Here is a 24496-nt window from a genome sequence, read left to right as displayed (position 1 = left end):
AGGGAAATTTTAATATAAATTATAGTTGATGGTAAACTAATATTTAAAAGTTCAACTTAACTAAATAATAATATAAATGTGTGTTAATGTAATGAGAAGTTTACAGTTAGTTGTTGTAGACATTCTCTTAGGTGTAAGATTGATTGAAAGGACATAAAACGGTTAAAGTGAGTGATATAAATAGGGTGATCGGAGCATGTTCCATATCTGTCCTGTGTTTGCCACTCTTAGCTGCTGACACAATCTTATCTTGATGCACTTTTCATCTCGTGTCAACTTTCCTTTACTTTTCTTTTCTGCCTCCCAGTGCAACAAAACAGGATATCTGCCTTAATCATTTTAGTTTACCAAAATCACGTCTATATACCACCGTTTTGTACCGAGTTTCACCAATTAATGAGCTTAATTTTTTTAAATTATTTTTTTATCTTTATTTTTTTATATAGATTTTAAAAAATTAAAAGTATCAATTTCTCATAATTTTTTTTAAAATAGAGATTAAATATGAATAAAAATTTTAAAAACTGAAAATTTAATTTTTTTTTATAAAAATAAAAAATTTATATTATTTTTTAATTATTAGAATTAGATTCTCTTTTTATTATAAGTTTAATTTTGAAAATTAAAATAAAATATTCAAAATATATTAGACGACTTTATATATACCGAAACACTTGATAGATATTGTAAAATGGAAAATAATGTGATATGAAGAGATATTAAAATGAATGTAAAAATATGATACGATAAACTTACAATCTCAACAATATTTTTACCCTATTAATTGTTTAAATTACTTTAAAATATAAATACAAAATACAAAAGACTCGAGGGAATTATACCAAAATCGAAGAAAACAATTAGTAAGTCTCATTAAAAATCTTACTAAAAAACTCAGAGATAAAATCATATATTTCTATAAAAAAAATTTGTTCATAAATAAAACAATAAATAAATAGGCAGAAGTCTTTTAATTAAATTTTTTTCCTGTAAAATATAAAAAAGTGTTATCGATTGACTTCGAATAAGATAAAATCCGCACTTGCAAATGTCTACCCAAAACCGTCCTGATTTGGATAGAGAAAATTCGTTTTGATTAGATAAACGAAATTAGAGTGTTGATATTCACACTGAATTCATCCCGCTAGTTATATTACTTTCATTTTTAAATTATATATATATATATATGTATATATTTAATATTTTTTAAATATTAAAAATTATAATCTTTTCTATAAAAAAATATAATTTTTATAATTTTTAATTTTATTATTATTTAATAACAGCTATAATTAATATAATTTTTAAAATTATATATTATTATTTTTATATATGAATGAATGCTGATGCGGACAATTGAATTCAAACTCCGTCGTAGATCTCTACCTTAATATGTTATCATACCTAATTGACTCATCGATAAGAAGCATCTATCTTTAATAATATTAATAATAATGTAATTTTTAAATAGAAAATATTACCAAGTATTCATAATACACATATTAACAAATTAAATATAAGAATGTTATTTTGAAAATTATATATTTAGTTATTCAAACGGAAGCAGGAAATTATATTTATCTTATAATTGAGAGATATTACGTATGCGAAAGAAAATGAAAAGAGAAATAGTTGATTGTATTCTCTTTATATGAGTTGTCTCTCCGCTGCTGCTGCTTCATATGTCGTTTTGTTTTTTTACAATGAATATTCGAATTGAATAAAATATTTCAGTTCAGAAATTAGTATAAAATCTAATCGCTAGATATGCTGTTTATATGGGCAGGAACAGTATATTAAGCAATTGAAATGTCACTGCCACAAAACTGCTAATTGCATAGAGCACACAGAAAAATATGTCCTTTCTCTCCTTCTTTATTTATTTTTTATTTATCGAAAACAATATATAATTTTTTAGTACAAAACAAGTCTAAGGTTTTTTTTAAAGCTTCTTTTCCCCATTTTTTTAATAGAAAGTTTCTCTCTTTGTATATAATGTCTTGAGTGTCTTAGTTAGAATGTTTATTTTTCATGTATTTCATATAGAAATTTATTTATAGTTATTCACTACTAATATTAAAGAATAAGATATAAATAATTAATAAGTTTTTTTTATCTTAAACTATGATTCCATTTTATCACATTAAATTTATACGTATAAAAAGTTATTTTGTTGTACTCTTAGAAAACAAGACATTTCTTAATAAAAATTATTAAAAAAATTAAAATTAAAGAGAATAATAATTTTGACATCTCATTTGATGAGCGGTTTTAATAAAAAATTATTATATTTAAGTTTGATTTAAAATATTAACAAATTTTATTATTTTTTATTATACTCTTTATTATCACTAGCATTTTTAAAAATTATGATTAATATTAAAATTAAAAACTAAAGAATAATTTGATAAAGTAAATATATTTTTATTGAGAGCCGACCTAAGGTAAGATTAGCAAAACAACTGTCATAGGTCTTTAACGGTAAATTAATTTTTATTTATTAAAATGATCTCTAAATCTTTTTTATTTGATAAAAAGTTTTTATATTTTAATATTTTAAAATCTAAAAATAAATAAATTTTATTTAAAATTAATATCATTTCAATTAATATTGAATTAATCAACTTAATTATCAATTAAAAAATAAATAAAATAATTAGATTAATTTAATAGATAATTTTTTATTTTAAAATATCTAACCAATAGCTTTTTATAATTTTTTTAATGATATTAGTAAAATATTATTATAAACTCAAATCTCGTATATATAAATCCGCCTTATACTTCATTATATCTTTGATTAATATATTGAGTTAGAATAAGTGATTAAAATCCACCAAAAGATTTTATTCTGTTATTAAAAAAAAAAAAACTTAAATTATGGAATATAGGTGGGTCTTGCATAAAGGTGTTGTAAAAAAAACTTAAATTATAGAATAGAATATAAGTGTGGCTTGCATAAAAGTATAGAGGTGTGTGTCTTCTATTGAGCAGCTCTTCACCGGAATCATCTTTCGAGCGACACATCCCCCGTTGTTTTTATAAGACATAATTAACACGTCAAAAGGTAGAAAAGTACGAGGATTTGTCGTACTAGGATGTCTGGTTTTCTAGTATAGTGCACCTTGCAACGCATCTTCCAATTTCCTCCATTAAAAATAATAGTTTATAAATTAATATATTTGAATTAAAATTAAAATTGAATATTTAATCTTTTAACCTTTTTTTATATTTCATCTTAGAATAATATACCGTTATAAATATATATAGAATAAAAAAAATTATGTATTCATTTCGAATTTTTATAAATTCGTTCACTACTTTATTTTAATTTTATATTTTGTTTATTTATCATATCATCAATATATAATATTTATTACATCATTTTTTTAAGTATATGCACCTATATAAATGTACATTAAATATTTTTTAAAATAAAATTAAATGAACATATTTTATGTATTTAGTTTAATTTTTTTTTTTAAAATATATTAATATTAATTGATCAAATTTTCTTTTATATATGGGGAGGAGATCCTTAATTTCAAAATATATATTTAATTACAAATTGATCCTTAAAATCCAGCTCAAATAACTTTACATGGAGTATTCACCTATTAATTATTTTGAGTGTTCATACTTTGGGCTTGAAAAGTCAAGAGTCCTTTTTAACTTGGCGTATCTTCAACTCCCTTTTGCTTATCTTTTTCTTTCTTTAACCGATAAAAAGTACAAATTTCTAGTTGCACAATAGATTACACGTGTTTTCTTGTTTTATAATCTTCAGTCAATTTCTGATTTTTCCTTTTTCGGTTTTTAATTAATGCTGTTCACGAGTTTGTGGTTGGTGTGGTGTTAGACTTAGAACAAATTCACCAACCGTTACTTGTCACTTTCTTTTCACAGCTAAAAACAGAATTCAGCCTTCTGTTTTTTTAGTTTATTCTGGAATCTGTGGGTACAACTTATTATGCATGTCTTCAAAATAAGTCTATGGGGACGAAATGTTCTAGTAATATTTTATATGATACTTAAACAATGTTTTGTACACTCCCACCAAAATAAAGTATAATTTTCATTTTTTTAACCTTATACTTCAAATCAATTAAACTACTAATCTATCTCACAAGACTTAGTTAGTTTGCAAATTTCTAATTTGTATTTAATTATAAAGGTTAACTTAGTAAAAAGATATTTTTTTTCTGCAATGGTAATGAAATTTATTTGTTTTAATTTTATGGTTAGCGAAAATCAATTTTCAAATAATCTATTTGTCAATTTTGAGTAAAGCTAAAGATTTGTTTATTCAATGTGGCAGGTTAAAACCTTTATATTCAATTTCAATGGAAATCATTTTACACTACTATAATCTGCGCTGATCTAAAGGAAATAATTTCCTTCAATAATTTTTTTCACCATATTATTATTATTATTATTATTATTATTATGCACTAAAAGCACAAAATTGCAGTATGTAGCATATACTTGCAATTAATTTGGGACTATTAAGCTAGAAAATATACTCTTTTAAATTCATATGATATGATATGATATTGTAAGTTATTTTCCCATAGTTCACCTGAAACCAAAGAAATAATCATATACTAGTATTATTGTCACTATACTAATCTTGTCATGAAATCCACTAGCAATAGATAGCGTACCAAATAAATTAAAGTTTAACTTATGTGTTTAAGAGAATAATACTTAAACTTATTTGTCATAAGCTTGATTGAATTAGTCAAGGAAAGGGGAAAAAAACTGAATCAGTTAGAATGTGGTGTTGAGAGGTAGTTGAGTGGACCCAAATTAAAAGCTAACCAACATATATTGAGTAGTTATACCCCGTTATATTGATTGATTCATTCAAGGAATAAAAGATTAATGTCTCACTTTTCATCGGGATGTGAGAAGATAGAAAGAAAATAAAAAATGAAAAGGAAAGAAAATGATGTGATGAGTGTTGTGTTAGAAAAATAAATAAAATTGAAAAAAGTATAAATAATTGTTGATGTAGACTTAAACTCATAACTTTACTAATATTTTCAGCTTATTTCACTCTCATCTGAGTCAGAATCGACTAATATCCTACCCAACTTTACGACGAAAGTCAATTTCAAACTTTTCCTTTGTATGTGGACAAGTTCTCAAATCTCTCTAAAATTCTTTAATAGTTGTAATACTCCTTTTGTTTTTTTCTATACTATTCTATTTAAACGAAACAAAAGAAAAAAAAAATTCAATTTGGAAAATGACCTTCATGTTATTTAACTACATTATTCCTTAATTATTGTCCCACTGAAAACATTTGTTAGCTCCTGGTTTCTCCGTATTGATTGAAAGTGGCTAGACAACATTTTTGCATTTTAAATATGTTCTTGAATTTGATGGGTGAAAATGACTTCCAAGACAAAAATAAAACTATTTGAAGCATTTCTAAGGTAGTTTTGGGGAATTAATTATAAGTACATGATTATGATTTTGATTGATTCTCTCCCTCTCTTTTTTTATATGTCTCTAGTACAGCTTTTTTTTTATTTACTTAGATTGTGTCAATATTTTAGTTTCAGATTTTCTTTCGATGGAAATACCTAGGAAAACAATTCTTCATGTGATGCACTAATGTAATTATCCACCAAAATCATGACAAGTTTTAATCTTGCTCTCTTGAAAAGGCTCCATTAAATGTGATCACTCCTTTTAATATTGTTTGCTTCAATTACATATCATGAAAATTGGTTCAACTTGGGGTTTGACAATGACATATTGTCATATATGAATGCAAACCAACGGCTCGCAAAAATCTCAACATACTGCGCTTTCATGATTTAGCATGTTAGAAAAAATTAGTAAAAAATAAAATATTAAAGAAATTAAGAACAATACTAAAAGATGATAATCTTAATTTGGACTAAGTCTAACGATAGACCTTAATAAATTATCTATTACAATGAATTACATCATATCTTCTACCTAAAAATTATAGTAATATATTTAGTTTGTCTAAAAAATTCAATTATATATTGACTTACTATACATATACTATAGTATCTTTTCATCCACCTTTGACGATTTATAAGAAGTCTATATTAGAAGACCCTTCAAAAAATGCTAGGATATAAGTATAGAATATTTGTTGTGGTGCAATCAACCTTTACTTTGATTGTGGGGACCACATCGAGTTCTTGGGGGCAAAGAAACACCCGTTGACTAATTTGACAATTTGCTATTAGTAGTCACGGACTCACGGCCCACAGCCATTTGCGGTCCCATTTTTTCCTTACTGGGCTTTTTAATTGTTATTTATGTTTTATTCTTTAAGCCCATGACCTATGAATATTTTTGCCGTTTATCATTGTAATTTTATATCAATAGAATCAATTAATTAATAATGAAAGGTTTACAAATTAAATAATGGAGTTTTATTATATTAATTGAATATTTTTTATGATATATATATATATATATATATATATATATATATATATATATATTTCTTCCATTTGATTAATAGTTGATCAAATTTCTGTAATTAGTTATGTTGATCTAGACCCTTTTTACCATTCTGTTTTTAGGAAATTGTTGCAGGAAGGTGACAGGAATCAGTACCACCGGAGATTCCAATTAAACATGAAACATATGATTTTTCTACTTGTCACTTTCAAGGTAAATAAGGAAGTGCACGTATTTCATATCTTTTTCTAATTTTTATTTTTATGATAATTCTATTGACACAAATATTGCAATTAAATTAAATTGTATTTGTTTGGAATTTTGATTGAAATAATTTTTAATTAAGTTTTACTTAATTACTTCCTGGTCGAACTATGGATGACTGATGTTTTATTCTCCTAGGAATTGAAGTGTTAAAAGAAAAGCAAAATAAAAATAAATTGCATTTGTTTCGATGTGATAATTTACTTCCTTTGTGCTAAGGTACTCAAGAAGAAATGTAATTTAACATATACCCCTTCTTATTTTTTTTTTTAATTTTGAGAATATATTATAGATAATAAAGAAGAAGCTAACGAAGCTACGAGAGAGTATGGGGTTTCAAACAACACATAACACTAAGCGGATTTCACAACCTATTTTGAAGGCAAAGGAAGAAGCGAGCGATAGTCATGAACCAAGGGGACTCAATTTGACTCATCATACTCTAACCAATACCAATTTCATTCCCTATGATTCATGGCTGGTAAGCATGCACCAACCAAGTAAACCACAATACTTTCGATAACACGTGTTTAATTTTCTATAGGGATACTTTGGACTAAACTAACTACTCCTAAGTAACAAAAGTTCCACGTGTCATCTCGTAAAAAATATAAAATAAATATATAAAAGTCCTATGGCTATATGTTTCTTTGTTTTTATTTTTTATTTTTTTAAATACAATTTTGCCCCCTTTCTAAACCATCATTGTTAGCCCACCCCCAACAAAAAAATAATATCTTATGCCTAAATTATATATAAATGTACATATTAATTACTTATACCTACTACTACAACAATAAAATGAATCGTTAGAAGTTGATGGTGACGTGGGTGCCATGATTTAATGATTAATTAATCATCATGGTCACGATATGGTATTTGCATTAATAGGTAAGGCACCCTTCTGCGTTGAGCTCATTTGATAGATTGATGAAAGCTGCCACTGGAAAGAGGATTGTCGTATTTTTAGATTACGATGGTACCTTATCCCCCATTGTAAATGACCCTGATCGCGCTTTCATGTCTGATGAGGTAATTAAGTAAAATACATCTATTTACCGTGTTAAGAAATTAAAAATTGAAACTATATTGAATTTGCAGTGAAAGTTACATATATATAATAATGTCCGCAATTTAACTTTTAATTAAGTGCAAGTGGTGTTTAATTTAATATTGATATAAATATGGCAGATGCGTACGGCAGTACGTGAAGTTGCTACTTATTTTCCAACAGCAATTATTAGTGGAAGAAGCAGAGAAAAGGTGAGTAAGAACAAAGTTTTCTTAATTTTTTATTTGCTCCTTTTTTATTATTATATAAAAAAATTTATCATGATTACTTTTTGGTTTAGGTAAAAGATTTCGTGAAATTAAATAATTTATATTATGCTGGGAGTCATGGTATGGACATAATGGCACCATCGATGCCAATTAGATCTTCTGACGGCAAGCAACTCGACACTATTCTTGACACAAATGTGAGTAATTTCATCGTTGCCCGGTATAATTGAACCCTTTTTAATTAGAATTTTTTTTAGTGCAAAATTACTATTTTTAATGTATTATATATGTGCAATATGTAAGATTTAGCTAAATTGATAATATCGACAAATATTTTTTGTGATAATTCAGATTCAAATCTAGGATCCTTATTTTACATGTATGAGTTTATTAATGGTGTTTGTCATTTTGTCTCTAGATAAAAAAATGTATTTTTATATACGCAATAAAAAATTAAATTATATGTATATCTTTACATAAATTTTATGTAGGTTGTCATTTTCTTTAGTTAACTTACCATAAATGTTTACTCTTACTTGAATAATTAATGACATATATTATAGGGCAATGAAGTTCCCTTTCAACCTGCCAAGAAGTTTTTGCCTGCAATTCAAGAGGTCAGCAAGTTACATGGGACCATCTTCTGGTGTTGCATTTTTATCTTTTTATGTTTCTCATTTCTTGAACTAAAGTTGAAAGATGTAATATAAATCATATATCTTGATCTAATTGGTGCTGTTTTGGGGTGAGTTGATGAATGTAACAGTCACAGGATTCAAAATTCAATCCTTACTGCTCATGTTTTTAGAATTTTGATATTATTTTAAGGACACTAATTAAGAAATTGTAAATATTTATTAAAAATATTAAAACATTAGTAATGTTAAAATTTATTTCAACAAAATAAAAAAAATCCACTTTTGATTTCTTAACTAGTACTAACAAAACTCAAATTCTTCCCTTCCATCAACATTAGTCATGTGTTCTTACGCACACTCTTACCAGCATACAATAAATTAACTGAACAGATTATTGTAAGAAAAAATCATTTAAATTAGCATAAATAATCTTCAATGTAATATTACGAAAGTAAATGTTATGCATACTATGGTGTTCAATATTACACTTTAATATCTTCAACAACAAAAAAATTACACTTCAATGTATGTTAGAGCGAAAACTGAGTGGTTAACTGTTTGTGCAATCAGATATTAAGAAGGTTAGAGAATGTAATAAAGGACATAGAAGGTGCAAAAATAGAAGACAATGGATTCTGCATCTCTGTACATTTCCGCCAGGTTCATGAAAAGGTAATATTTAATTTCATCATTATTACTTAACATGTCTTTGAGTAAGCAATGTTTGTTCTCCTATCATTTATTATTTTTTTATATAGTTCTACAGCTAAAGTTAATGATGTTTGAATACAGGATTATAACGTTTTGGAAGAGAAAGTGAAGTCTGTACTTGGAAAAAATCCACTCTTTTGCGTGACTGAGGGTAAAAAGGTATCCTAGATCATATGCATTAATATTTAACTCCACCTGTTTATGAAATTAATAATCAATCCTATCTGATTCCTCTTTCATACTTATTTTTTTTATTTGTATAGGTTATGGAAATTAGGCCATCAATAGAATGGAACAAAGGAAATGCTGTAGAATATTTTCTAGACACATTAGGATTAAGCAGTTCCAACAATATCCTCCCTGTGTATATTGGTGATGATAAAACTGATGAAGATGCTTTTAAGGTATACAGGCTTACTTTAGTTATCTCCTTTTCCTGCACCATGCATGTTACCATCACTTAATTTACACTGAAGGATATATATAACATAAGCATATGTATACCGAGTTGATAGTTAATCTTGGCTTTCCTAAAATTTCGGCAGGTTATACAAACAAGAGGGCAAGGTTATCCAATTATAGTGTCTTCAATTCCAAGAGAAACAAGTGCTTTGTACTCTTTGCATGACCCATCAGAAGTATTAATCTTCTTGTCAAGGCTAGCAAAATGGAAGAAGGCATCTTGCTCAAGAAGGCCTTTAAAAATTGGTAACTAAAGTATAGATCATCAAAGTGAGAGTTTTGTAGTACTCATATAATTACGTCCCACAATGGTTTTGGAAAAGTGGGAGGGATGCTTGTTATTTTCCTTGAAGTAGTAGTTGGTTTGTAAAATAGCCTTGTATATATACATTTCAATCTTGTAAAAAGGTTTCAAGTTAGAATAACTTTTCCTAGAGTATGAGTTGTATCTTGATATCACTAATGTAAAATTTTAAGATGGTCCAAGCAGAAGCTTTACATGATGACATTTGCAACTGATATACAACAGAAATCATAAACTAACAGCCTAAAAAGGTAAGGCTCTAGAAATTCTTGTTGAAAACCACCTAGAGAACCTTGAGGTGGAGAATTGAAGATAAAACATATAAACCCCTCTTCACGCAATGCATAAAACGGACCAATTACCTGCAGAGAGGATATAAGAGTACTCTCAATATTATTATTCTTTTTTTGTGTATAAAAAGGTCAATTGTCCAAGTTTGGTAGGGGAAGCACAGACAAATAAGGAGAATATGTCTGGCTAATAATAATAAATCAGTTTCTACGTAGTTCGACAGGGTGTCAATCTTGCAAAACCCTGTTCAATTCAATGCAACAAGCATCATAAATGATTGTCTGTTAAGATGATAATACAGAATATCAATATCTTTTAACTCATAATAAATGATAAATCGGTCAAATTCTACATTCTCATGAACCTGACCAATAACTGCTGGAACCTATACACTAACTACACACATGGTAGATTATCTTATTCTTCCTTATAAGTTTGAATTGAGTATCCAACCATTTTCTATATAGTCTTAAGTAAAGAGATTGGTAATTGAATCAAAAGAAACGAATTCAAATAGAACTAGAATCGGGGATAATCAAAGTTAAGTGAAACCGTGTCCCTAGACTTCTCTCTATCGATCTCCAACTTTACACTTTATTCATAATTTCTTGTTACTAGTTATTTCATTAGCGTAACAACTCAGCCATTATTGTCAGTCTAAATAATAAATAATTATTATTAGTTTGGTACTTGTTAATTAATTCTTGTGGATAGGATAATCTTTTACTACTTCTGCAATAGAGTGCACTTGCTCTAAGTGTCTTTTTAACGCAACAGTATCCAACCGTTTTCTATATAATACAAATTGTGAAAGGAAACAGCTGACATCAATGAAGTTCCAGAAAATCTAGATTTTCTATGGTCCGTCCCTCTCGAAAATTAATTCATTTTTTTCTTCCATTCGTTGAGAGAGGTGTTAAATAAGCACTATAGTGAGGGGAAACAATACAGGAAAGAAAATGAATTAAAACAAAGCATTACCCCGATGAAAATGGATTATGATCAGGGCTGATGTGGAGAATTATCTTTAGAATCCCTTTCCAAATTTTCCAGCTCATTAACTGCACTACTTGGGCCTTCACCTTGATGTAATGCTTCCTTTTTATCTTCTAAGAGAACCAAACACCAGCAAAGTCACTTGTTATAATCATTACTTTTTTTTAATTTTTTTTTTATGATATTACAGAGAAAGAACCATATACTTACCTGGTTTTTCAATTTTCCTGTAGTGACTCTGTCTGCGGCAGGAAGACCTTTCCCTTGAATTAGAATTCAAATTTCTTGGCTTCTGCACTTTCCTGTGAGACTGGCCGGATCCAGAAAACCTTCCTCTTGAATTGGAATTTGAGTTCCCTGGCCTCTCAACTTGCCTGTAATTCTCAACTTCCCTCCTTCCACCTCTGCAATTTGCATTCTGATGTTTGATGTACATATCTCTGTTGTAATATCTCTGCATAAAATTTAAAAATTAAAAACATATTATGGTCTATGAAATATTTTGAAGTACAAAATCTTACTAGTAACATTTTCTCCTCATAAGACAGCATCAAACCACAAATAGGCATGTGATTAGACCTTCGTGTGGCAGTGATACAATGTGTCTTTTGTTGTAACCAAGTGGTTAATGTGTTTCAATTAAAATCAAATCATTCCGATAGTATCCGAGTTCGATTTCTAACTCAAACAATCATGGCCGAACTTCAGATTATTAAGGTCTTTTTTCATAAGAACCAGATGGTACAAAAAAAAGCATCTTTTGTTTTAGACTTTTATTATCTATTATATGTATGGCTTGATTGTACTAGAAAATATCAGTCAATAGAACATTTGCAGCTGAAATGGTGAAATAAGTATTAACCTGGTGGTAAACTAGTGGGTCTGGCATGAAAGTTCCAGTTCCGCCACTGAGTCTGGGAAGCCAACAAGAAACATGTTGATTTATACCCTCATGTGAACCAGAATCAAGTGAAGTTGGCATTCCAGGAACCAAGGGAGCCATAACGTTCTTAGAACTTGAAGGTCTGCTATTCCAATAATATTGTGCTCGAAAATACATTGGCGGTACAAAAGGTGGAGGAAAAAACAAAGGCTCCTCTAATTGTCCATTCTGACAATGCCGTCCGTATTGAAGATTCATCCAATAGATTTCATAATCACCATTCAAAATATCAGAAGCTTGGTTCAATAAATGTTGTAAAGCTTCAACTTGATTGACACTGTTAACATGGGAAGCAGCATTCATGTAAGTGATTTCATTCTCAGTAGGAAGATTGTTGTATGTGAATGGAAATTGTGTCATAGAGGAACCAAATGCACATGTTGATAAGCTTTGGTTATCAACAGATATTTGGCTTGAAGAACTACCAACAATAACAGGAGTGTCAGAAACTGGTGAGTTACACACAGTCATCGACCCTTGCTCAATTTGGGTTAATTGAGGATCCTGAACATGTGTAGCACTTTCATAAATTGGGCTCTCGTGCCTACCAATATCCATGGACACAGTTGATGTACCATGGATACCATCAGATTTACTAGTCTTCGTAGGCGAGGACGACAGGTTGGTCCCAGAAGTTAAGTCTGAAGCCGTTGCGTCTCCAGAGCTTGCAGCAGGGTTCGTCACATTACTACTATCTGTGATTCCTACAGCAGGAGGATAAGCCCTGTCTTTAACAACTGTCCAACTTTTCCGCTTACTCGTAGCTTTTGGAAACCGTAGCAATTTAGGAAATTGATCCACTTCTAGAGAAAAAGGCACGTCCTGTGCTGGTGGGGGCGGCAGCGGAGGTGAAGAAGACACAACACTTGGTTTCACACTCAATAATGCTCGCAAGTATCCACCAAACTTGGGACTCCTATAAATTTCTGTAGTATTCCCCAAACCAGGCTCTTCCTTTTGCAGCATGGTTGCCTCTTCTACAGAATGGCCAATTTCCTTATTCGATTTCACGTGCATTAGGGTATCGAGATAATCAATGACCTTCCTACTCCTACTATTTTTTGAAATATCTACACAATCGTGCTCTTCCTTAAGCAGTCCCATATCTGAAGCATTTTTTGATATAACTGCATCTTCATCTTCAGAAGAAATTTTGACATTCTGACTGTCTAAAACTTCAGATCTTGAGCTGGATCCCATGCTATTATCAGTCATTGAAGAAGAAGAACGGATCAGTCCACTTTCTCTTTCTGATACCAAAGCACTGCAATGCTGAGTTGGAGCTTCACTATATATAGGAGCAGGTTCTAGACTAGAGCAATCACAAGAAAAGTGATGCATGGCATGAACTTCACTTGATGAACATTGAGGACTTTTGTCTTTATCAATAAATGCATTTGTCAAGGAATTTGTATGTTTTCTATCAGAGATCAATATCCTACCAGTCTTCAAGCTCTGAGTTTGAGAAACAGCACAGGCATCAGAGGTTCCAACCATTTGTTTTGATTCTTTTAAATGGTTATCAAGCTTTCGGTAAATACCCTGAGACTCATGAGAAGCTTGAGCCTGTTCAATTTCAGATTCTTGACATGTCGACCTTCCAACTTTTTTATTTCTTATAAAAAGATTATAAATGTGTACATCAATCCAATAACCATTCCCATGTCTATCCCACGTGTTTTTGAAAAAGAAATCAAATTCAGCTATTAAATATTCATCTGTGCAATTCAACAATCTCATCAGCTGCTTAGCACCAAGAGAGATTGCGCTCTTTATCCTAAAGAAGCTACCTGTAGAGTAGTAGATTATAACAAGGCTATCAGATAAACTACCTGTAGATATTATAACCAGACAATCAGATGTTTAGATAGAAGATGAAACACGAGTAATAGGAAAAATAAGCTATCTTCTTTCTTGAGAAAAGACAAACAATTAAAAACAGGAAAAAATAAATAAAAGAAGCTGATCAGTACAATAAAACTACTTCAAATATACCATAGGTAGAGCACAAGAGAAGCTACACAAATAATCCATCAGCTAGCCTGTATTAGCTCTAGATACATATATAGATTATTCTTAAAATCAGATCTAAATACAGGTCTAAAAGGGCATCTAAAATTTTCAATAGTTGAGATCCACATAGATACTATTAAGCATAATCTAAAATTATGTGAAGAGATTTTGTTTTTCAAAATTCCATTAATGAGAGATAATATATTTATTAATTTACCAGTCAAAATATCACACACAAAAAGTGGGAAAAAATCATGGCTCTTAAGAATATATTATAGACACACAATGCCATACAGCTTATATATTCAAGGAACAAATAAAAAATTTATTTTTCTTCCAGCTATTGTAGCAGAAACATCATCTACAATAAAAAGAATTGTTTCAGCCAAGGTTTTAATGTGACATACTCTTGTTGATGCTACGACCCAGGTTGTTGATTGCACGCAAAGGATCTATAATGTTGATATGTTTGGGAACAAAATATTTCTCACGACTTTCTTGGCCGCACGCCACATTACCATAACAGGACTTACAGGCACCAAGAAACCATTTCGGGAGCAGTAAGTCTTGGCTTTGGCTATCATTTCTTGGAGACTCGGCTATCACAATTTTGAGTTCAGGAATAAACGAGTAAAAGCAATCAGCCATAATGAAAAAAATAACATGTAATTCAAGAGATATGATTCAATACAAGAAACTTTTTTACATACCTATCATATTAGGAAGTGAGCCTATGGGCACTGGTCCACTCAAGCTAACACAATAGTTTTCCCAGTCAAATTTACTAAAGAACTCCAGGAATCGAAAAAGTACCTAAGATATGCCAACAAAAGGATCAAAATAACATGTTGGTCACATTAATTTAATATATACACCAAAAGAAACAAGTTGGTCACCTCAAGTGGTCCAGCAAATTTATTGTTGTAAAGATTAAATATGTACAAGACTAAAATTTCCAATGCATAGGTTGAAAGGAGTCCGCTGCTAGAACCCAGGAGGCGACTCTCATGGAAACACCAAGCTTTTATCAATATAATACTGTGCTTGAATAGATGATTCCGTTTTATCAAATAGTTAACCTGAAACAACAAATTATTTGTTAGAGATCTCTGCAAAAGAAAAAATATGCTCGACAACAATGACAACTTCTGCAACAATATATTACCTCTTCGAAAAAACACAGCGAAGATAAACCGCTCAATTGGTTGAAAGATATGTCAACTACAAAATTTTCAACCAAGCACTTTATGATCTTCACCTGGCATTGAACAACAAGAAGAAACACGAGAAAGGTGTGAGATATTTTTATCAATTACCAAATGAGGAGGGGTCGAAATATGAAACAAGAGCAAATATTTGACATAGGGGAAGGTCGAAGAATACAGGAAAAAAAAGAGAGAAGCTCATAGAACAATGTTTAATATTGCGATGATGTAACAAGATAATGTTAGGTGCTGCAGATACACTCAAATCAAACCAGCAACAAAAAATATAAAAAAATCAACATTTAATAGGAGTGTAAAGATGAACATAAATCAATGTTTAAAACCATACAATAGATCATTGGACCTAAGCAGGCTCGAAACACTTAAAATCAGCACCTGCATCTAACTGAATATTGAAAACACTAGATTATGGTATTTCTAAGCAGCTTATCTAGAAATTTCTTCCAACAAGAGAACTTTTTCGACACTAAATCACAAAAAAGTGAAGAATGGATTAACACCATCTTAATCCCAATGTTCAAAACAAGCTACCTCATCTTGCATTCTCCATTCTTACTTCTAGTGTACCTCAATCACAAGTACACAAATACTACTACCTTATCAACATGCTTCGAATTGGCCAATTTTGCATTAATATTAAAAACCACTAACAATATTCGGATCATTCAAACAGTAAAAAAAAAATCAACATATAAAATCAAAACCAAAACACAAAACATTGAATTGAATTATATATGAAAATGCATTGGATAAATGTGAATTAAGCTGATAAGAAACACACCTCTGCTTGTACAAAATGAACCTCTTTAACCTTAAATGGAGCAAACTCATTTTTCCTTTCACTCTCTAAAATTCGGAGGATTTCTGGAATGAAACTTGCTGGCAAACTTCGATTGATGCCAAAAGTAGTTAGGTCAATGTCTCCGTCAGGTAAGTAAGTTTTCAAGGGTACTGATCCAAACGGTAATACCTGGTGCAATAAAGAAATTCAAAGGTTTATTCATTTTAGAGGATGATTATATATTCTTCACTTTCCCTAAACAAGGTCATTTTAAATGATAAAACAATTCTGCTAATTTTGTTGCTTCACTCAAAGCATTAAGATGTGCTTCTTCTTGTATTATCTTCATTAATTAATTCCATTTTTAAACCATGCGAAATTCGGTACTCACACTTTATTCCAATTTGAATGCTACTAAGACGGTTGATAAAAAACATTCGCTCTTCCATCAAACCTCTGTTATGGAAGAGGAATCATTTCAGGCTATAGTTTAAAGCATTGCCGTTTCGGTTTGTGTTAAACTTGAGTCCACATGAGTGAGTTTTTTGGGCCTCTTAAAGTTTAGCCCAAACATTAATTAGAAAAAATTGAAAAGGCAAAATTTTACAACTTTTGATCTAAAATTGGGCTTAAAAATAGATAGAAATAATTTTTTTTTATATAAAATTAAATTATTCTTAGAGAAATTTGACTCGAATCCCTCGAGTAATATCTCATGTTTGACTTTAGCGAATGAAAAAATATGGTTGAAAATTAAGTATATATTTTTTACATAAATTAATTATGGACAGCACCGTTAAATATTGAATACTATTTAAATTTGGTAATATTCAAATGAATTGCAATCAATAGGATTACTTTAAATGGAGGAAACTTACGGAAAACCAAAAAAAGAAAAAAATAAATAAATAGTATTGTAAAATGTGTGTTAGCCTTAACCCTACCACATTAGATTTTCTCATCATCAAACTGCCTGTATTTAATTAAGATAAAATCTCGTTGTAAAAAAACAAGACAAAATCTATATGCTTAAAATACAAACATTAATGAAAAGTGCAAGATTTAAACTCACAACTATTATATGTCACGAATAAATAGCTAGTATTATAACTGCACCAAATAATATATCATTCAATTGTTTGATAGCATGTTAGCAACTATAACTAACAATGAAAAAGTGAAGCAGAGTTTTGTTACCCGGCAAGGGAGATGGTTCGTGATGAGACCCTTTAAGTAAGAAATGACATTATTTCGAAGTATTTCGGATTTATGATTGGGCTTAATGTATTTAAGTAGCTCTATAGTTCTATCTTCAACTTGTGACCATCTATCTCTTTCAAGCACTTTAGCAACAAAGCTTGTTTCACTAGATATGAGACCATTTGGTACAAAATTATTCTCCATGCTTGGTTCTTCTGTAGACATACACTGCAAATTGAGATAAATTTTTTTTGCAAGAATTAATATGCAACATTTGTCTCAAAATAAAGGAACTTAATAAGCTAAACAAATGTGTGTATCATTTTTACTCAAATGTGGTTGCAGCCAGTGTGTCTCATAAGTCTTATTTCTATTGTGGTGAAATGTTTCAGGAAAATTAATAGAAATAATTAAGATTTATGAACCACGTTTTAATAAAAAAAAATTTACATTGCTAAGTTACATTTAACTCAACCTTCGTATAGCTGCACAAAGCAATATTAATAGAGGTAAGAACACTATGTAAATATTAATTTCGGCATCAGCTAATTAGCTCAACTAAAGTGTGAATAATAATAGGACATAAATAAAATCCAAATTGCCCTCTCAACCAGACAAGGCAAATAAAACACTGAAAATGCACATAAATGAAATCGGACTATGATTCAGTAAAATTCACATAAATTTTACTAAATTAATTGTTCTGATTATTTATATAGTCAAATCCATTTTAAAAGTGACTAATAAAAACAAAGAGTTAATACTTGCAAAAAGTAACACCCAGACTTTGACATTTGACAATATCATTAATTAACATTGGGTCACACTGTAACTATTACAGATAGTCCACATTAAATATGTGTCTATCTTCTCTCACTCCTCCCCCAAAACATGTATAATAAAAAAACTATTAATCAATAGTGTAATTCTAATACCTTTCATTTTGTCAAAAACATAAACTCTAATACCATTTCAGCATTTTTCAGAAGGAAAAAAATATAAACCATTTCAAAACAGCAACAACATAAATAAATAAATAAAATAACATCCAACATATTATTTTAAATATTTTTATTTATCTTCCTTTATCCAAGAACATGAATCAAAGAAGAAACGTAAGTAACATTAAAAATAAAACAAAGAAAATCAATAATAAACATTTTATTTCACTTTCCAAACCTCGTCAAAAGATGAAAATTAAAGGAGAAAACGAAAAAAAAAATCAATTTTAGGGTTTCATTGAAAAAACAAAACAATAAAATAATTCACAAAAATCATTGAAAAAAAAAGATAGATTGAATCTTAAGGGAAAGCATGTGAAGAACATACAAAAGTAAGTGTGGACAAAGAGGAGAAATAAAAAGGATCTCAAGAGAGTAAAGAAAAAGATGACCAATATTGAAGAGAATTAAAAATTATTAAAAGATTATCAAGTTCAAAATGGAGTAATAAGACTTACATGTGAATTGATTTATTTACATTCTAAGTGCTTTAAGATACTAAATTGTTTGTTTTGTGACGTTAGCGTATGTCACATTGAAAACACAATAATAAATAATAATAAAAATCAACAAAATCATCAAAATAAAATACACATTGAATCCTATGCAAAATCTTTTTCGAACATTTTGCATAATTACAAAGAAGAAACATTAAAATTTAATATCAAAATTCAAATTTGAGACAAGAAAAGGAATTTATGTGCATAACATACAAGTAACAAGTGTAAACTATTAAAAGATTTTTGAATTCACCATTGAGCAACAAAGTTTTGAATAAATTTATTACATGCTAATGCTAAGTGATTTGAGATATTGAATTGTCGGTTTTATTACCTCGAAAATTGACAAAAGTCAAATTTATATTTCGAAAATCTATAAAATCATCAAAATAAAATCAATAATAAACATTCTTTTTTGATGTCCTAGACCTACCAAAAGACAAGAATCAATAAAGAAAAAAAAAACAATTGAATTTAGTGTCACACTGAAAAAACAAAAATCAATTGTCGTCTGAAAATTTTGCATAATCATAAAAAAAAAATTCATTAAAAATTAATTTTAACATAACATCTAGAAGTAGATGTGGATAAAGAGGAAAAAGAAGAAAAACTAAAAAAGTGCAGAAAAGAAAATCAACCAATAGTAGAGAAATAAACAAAAGTGTTAAAAAGATTTTTAAGTTTATAAAAGAGTAACAAGATTTGCAAGCTAGTGGGTTTATTTACCCACTAAGTGACTAAGGATACTGAACTGTGGGCTTTGTGACTCCACTATCTTGAAAATAAACAAAAGTCAAAATAATACTTCACAAAATCATCAAAAGAAAATCAAATTTAAAAATTCTCTTTCATGGTTCAAGCCCCATCAAAAGATGAGAATCAAGGAAGAAAAAAAAAGTTCATTTTATTGTCACGTTTAAAATACTAAAAATAATATAAATCTACAAAAAATTTCAAAAAAAACACATATTACATCTCAAGCAAAATCTCTTTTAAACATTTTGCCTAATTATAGATGAAGAACGAAAAAGTTTAATATTAACATTTAAAATTGAGATAAGAAAAATGAAGCATATAGAGAACATACACAAATTATTGTGACTAAAGAGAAGATGAAAGAATAGCGAAAGACTTTAAAGAAAAAGCCTATCAATAATGGAGACTTGAAATCTGATAAATATTTGAGTTCACAATGGAATAACAAGACTTGTGTGTGAAAGAATGTATTTACACGCTAAATGATTTAAGATATTGAACTGTGGGACTTGACGTCATTGCCTCGAAAACAGATAAAAGTTAAAATGATATTTTGAAAATATCGAGAGATGACTATTTGAGATATTGACACTTCTAAATAATCTAAATGTTTTGTTTTATTTTTTATCTTCAAGTATTTATATTTTTTTGAATAAATATATTAAAGTATTATTTTTTAATGAAAAGGGATAAAAAATTAAAAAATGTTGACCATACAAAATGGTAAATTAATATAAAATCCCAACAAGGATTTGAATGGATCCCTTTTTTCTCTTCTTTTTGGCCTAGTAGTAGGTGAGAATTAATTAGTGAAAAATATTAAATATCATATATATTTGTCATCATTAATATTTTATTATTTATTATTTATAATAATTACAATGAATAATGTTCTTACTTTTTTATAAAAAAATACATTTCATAATTGGAATAGAACTTTCTTTTAACTTTCTTTTTCATTCTTTATTTGCTAAATTACTATAATCTTGTATTTTTTTTTTTATAGTTAATTAGTTCAGTTTGAAAATATTTTGTTTTATATGGTCTAGCATTCTTTGGAATGCGATAAAATCATAAAAAAGAAAGAAAAAAATGAATTTTACCAACCATGATGGAGAATTGAAAAAACATAAGTGAACCGCATTAGAATAAGGAGGTGAAGATGGAGAGGAAAGAAAGAAAAAAAGAAATACTTATCGGAAAGGAAAAAAATACAACTACTTTAAAAAATTACTCATTTTTTCGATCTTTTATTTTATTTTATTTGTGGTCAATCTTAAACTCCGACCATGTATTTTATTTGTGGTCAATTTTTATTTTATTTGTTAAGTTGATTAAATATTTTAATAAATATATAAATAATATCTTTTGGATTAGCTATTAATTAATTTCGTTGTTTATAATATGTTTATCTTTATTTTAATTATTAAATTAGTTCAAATCAACGATACTGAATTATGGTATTTGACGTCATTGCTTTAAAAATAGAAAAAAAAATTATTTGACAATCACCTAATATCTTTATTTTAGGAGTTTTTTTTTCCAATAACCTCTTTTTCAAATCAAAAAAGATTATAAAAATACTCCATTTTTAAAATTATATATCAAAATATCTCATTTTTATACTCACTTACAAGTCGCATTTCTAAATGACGACTTCTTTAAAGAAGTCCGAATTTGTAAAGAAGACTCTTATGGAATTTTTCAAAAAAAAAATTATTTTTTTTAAAAAATTAACACACACACACACATATATATATATATATAATTCATAAAAAGATACAAACACAAATTTTAAATTACATAGATCGATTATAATTCCCTGTAACATTTGTATTCAAGGTGAGGTGTGGATGATAGTTGATCAACAATATCTGATAATGGATGACCATCTTCAAATGTAGCATATAACCCGATAGAACCGAATTGTGGCCACTGTTTATGAACATCAAACATGAGGTAACTGATCATACTTAAAAATATTGTCCAAATGTTACAAAGAACTCTAATCAATCTATGTAATTTAAAATTTGTGTTTGTGTCTTTTTATGAATTATATTAATTATATCTATATATATATATATATACCTTTTTTTTATTTTGAAAGAAACTTTTTTTTTTAAATTTCTTATGTTGCCTTCGCAAACTTTAACTTCCTTAACGAAGTCGTCATTTAAATGAATATAAAAATAATATATTTTGATATATAATTTTAAAAAATGAAATATTTTAGCAATTCTTGTAGAAAAAGATGATATTAAAAAACCTTTATACCACAAAACTATTAGATGCATAACGTTAGTTATTGAATGTGAGAACAATCTAAAAGTAATACTCTCTAGAGGATGTAGACTGGCCAATATTTACCGTTATGGTACTGGTGGATTTGCATTGTTTGTGAATGTCTCGAAATGAGAAGGTGTTTACTAACTCAAGTATCTTTTTCCTCATATACTCATCATGGTAACATTTTGTCTAATTCTCATCTATTTAACCATGTGACAATGGCGGCCTCTAAAAGTGAGTGTGTGATTTGTTACCGTAATGGAAACTTTCGTGATTGAATTACTTCCATTGTATCATTGTTTACCATGATGAGAACTTCTTGACAAAATTTGCTTCTATTGTATCATTGTTGAGTCCAATAAAATTCATAGGTAGTACAGGAAAATATAAATATCTTCTCTTTTGTTTATTTTTCGATTGTTAATACAAAAAAAAAAAAAAAAAATTGATAGTTGGTACAAAGAATGTTACATGCTTGATCCGGAAACATTGATTGCTAGTTGAACCCTTTGAATTACGTTAAAATTGGATGTTCTTAAAAAATGTAATATAAGATAATATTTTGTTCAACTTTAAATATTTTAAACAAAATATATTAATTTTTGTTAACTAAAAATTTGTTTATATTTATTGTTATGAAACTCAATCACTATCAATCTAGAATAGCCTCATGAAATTAATGTCTATATGTATAGCAAAACAGTTATAATTAATAGAAAAGAAATAAATGAGTGATAGTAAGATGTCAACAAATTAACACTTAATATATCATGATGTAGTAAGATAAACAAGGACATCCTTATAAGGAGTAGGAAGGGGTATATCAACTGTAGTCTCTTCTGCAGCTGGACGGTTAACTATGGGTTGATGATGATGACGATACTACTACACAATTGATCATCCAAAGGTATTTTATTATGAAAAAAGCCAAACAAGCAAAAACTTGAAGGAAGGAATTACATCAGTACTCTAAATGTTTTTACTTCAATTAAATGTTAAATCTATAAAATGAAGAATTTTGTAAGTATTTGTAAAAGATAAAACTTTAGAATTTATAAGATCTATCATAACTGATTTTCTCAATCAATTGAAAAAGTAACGATATCTGTCACCTCAGCCGCAGAAAATGAACAGGCAAAATAAACATAAACATGAATATTTTAAGAGAAATCAAACAAAAAAATCAACGAGTTATTCTACACATTCTGCTTGAAAGAAATACAGCAGAAGAAATCATATGTAATAAAAATAAATATATTGTAAATAAAATGAAGATAAAAAATATGGTAATCACGGTAAAATAAATAGTTTTTGTTTATATCGTCATTTTATTTTATTTAAAAGAATAAAATAAATAATCTTTTATTTATTATTATTTTTAATTTATGTAGATTTTGATTGAATGTTTGTTTCACATATATTTTGATTAAAAATATGTTTGATGAATTTATTCAAACCACAAAGTTAATCGAACAATCTAAAAGTCATTACTCTATAGAGGATGTAGAATGGCCGATTACCGTTGCGGTGATTTTGCATTATTTGTGAATCACTTGGAATGAGAAAGTGGTTAGTAACTCATATGTTGTTAAGTGCTTTTTCTTTGTAACAATGTGTCTAATTATCTCATTTGTTAGATAGTGTCAAGTTAAATAAGAATGTGGTTGTAATTAACCATGTGATAATAGCAACTTGTTCGGAGAGCGACACTGTGTGACTCGTTATCATAATTGAAATTTTTGTGATTGAATTCGATTTTATTGTATCTAGGGTGAACACTAAATCGAAATCAGATTGAGATCGGTGGACCCGTGTGAAAAAATAGACAAACGAGTAGATATTCACATTTTATCAAGTTATTGATCGTATCTATTTAATTGTATCAAGATAGATACGGACGTGTCCGAATAATAAATAAAAATATGCAGAAGTTTTTTTCTTTTAAGTACAAATATTTCTTCATTAATAATAATATTTCGTTATTTCATAATATTAATTAACTAGTAATAAATAGTTTCACAAGTCATTCACAAACAATGCAAAATCATTTTTCCTCATTGAAATCGTAGCTGACAGACAACCTCACTCTCTGTAATTCCTTCATCAAGTCCTAATGCCGCCATTTTGCTCTCTCTCTCTCTCTTCTTCCCTAGTCTTGCAACAATGGAAAAAATTAGTGGAGATCAAGTCCTAATTCAGCCATTTTGCTCTTTCTCTCTCTCCCTCTTCTTCCTAGTCTTGGAGCAATAGAAAGAATTGATGGAGTACAACTAAGCAAAACTAAGATAGAACTAATAAAGTTTCATTTGTCCTATAAAAAGGACAAAAATGGGCCCCAATATTTCAATAGCAGTTTAATTCGGTTAATATTTTTGAACCCGAACCCACTC

The 24496-nt window shown here is 28.6% G+C and overlaps 2 protein-coding genes across 3 annotated transcripts in view; one reads left to right on the top strand and one right to left on the bottom strand.

The window, feature by feature from the left end:
• The window catches only part of LOC101500454 (probable trehalose-phosphate phosphatase C), an 11854-nt gene extending 1611 nt beyond the window's left edge, over positions 1–10243 (top strand). Inside the window, exons 2-11 of one of the 2 annotated variants that reach the window (XM_004502560.4) lie at positions 6576–6666; positions 7010–7198; positions 7609–7749; positions 7909–7980; positions 8070–8195; positions 8562–8615; positions 9207–9308; positions 9429–9506; positions 9611–9751; positions 9893–10243. In XM_004502560.4, the coding sequence (XP_004502617.1) occupies positions 6631–6666; positions 7010–7198; positions 7609–7749; positions 7909–7980; positions 8070–8195; positions 8562–8615; positions 9207–9308; positions 9429–9506; positions 9611–9751; positions 9893–10063 (1110 nt within the window). In that variant the 5' untranslated portion in view covers positions 6576–6630 and the 3' untranslated portion in view covers positions 10064–10243. The remainder of the gene's footprint in view (positions 1–6575; positions 6667–7009; positions 7199–7608; positions 7750–7908; positions 7981–8069; positions 8196–8561; positions 8616–9206; positions 9309–9428; positions 9507–9610; positions 9752–9892) is intronic. The other variant, XM_073369050.1, reaches the window with a different exon arrangement.
• Positions 10169–17767, bottom strand: LOC101495144 (uncharacterized). The gene is made up of 11 exons (XM_027334748.1): positions 17532–17767; positions 16755–16819; positions 16364–16569; positions 15522–15614; positions 15253–15435; positions 15067–15169; positions 14764–14955; positions 12263–14133; positions 11611–11854; positions 11386–11513; positions 10169–10475 (listed from the first exon to the last, which is right to left on the bottom strand). Exons 1-10 carry the CDS (start codon positions 17765–17767, stop codon positions 11407–11409), a joined length of 3300 nt encoding a protein of 1099 aa, XP_027190549.1. The 3' UTR covers positions 10169–10475; positions 11386–11406.
• Positions 17768–24496: the final 6729 nt, after the last annotated feature.

This window comes from Cicer arietinum, chromosome 5 (genome assembly GCF_000331145.2).
Source record: "Cicer arietinum cultivar CDC Frontier isolate Library 1 chromosome 5, Cicar.CDCFrontier_v2.0, whole genome shotgun sequence".
NCBI classification, from domain to species: Eukaryota; Viridiplantae; Streptophyta; class Magnoliopsida; order Fabales; family Fabaceae; genus Cicer; species Cicer arietinum.
Note: the sequence above shows the minus strand (reverse complement) of the source record. Positions and strands in the feature narration are given on the sequence as shown.

Excerpts from the sequence above, each read along its gene's own strand:
- LOC101495144 (XM_027334748.1), bottom strand. The coding sequence starts at position 17,767 with ATGGAGAATAATTTTGTACCAAATGGTCTCATATCTAGTGAAACAAGC. Across the intron at positions 15,436-15,521 it reads CGCTGTGTTTTTTCGAAGAG|GTTAACTATTTGATAAAACG; the intron begins GTAATATATTGT and ends TTGTTGTTTCAG. Across the intron at positions 11,855-12,262 it reads ACCCACTAGTTTACCACCAG|AGATATTACAACAGAGATAT; the intron begins GTTAATACTTAT and ends AATTTTATGCAG.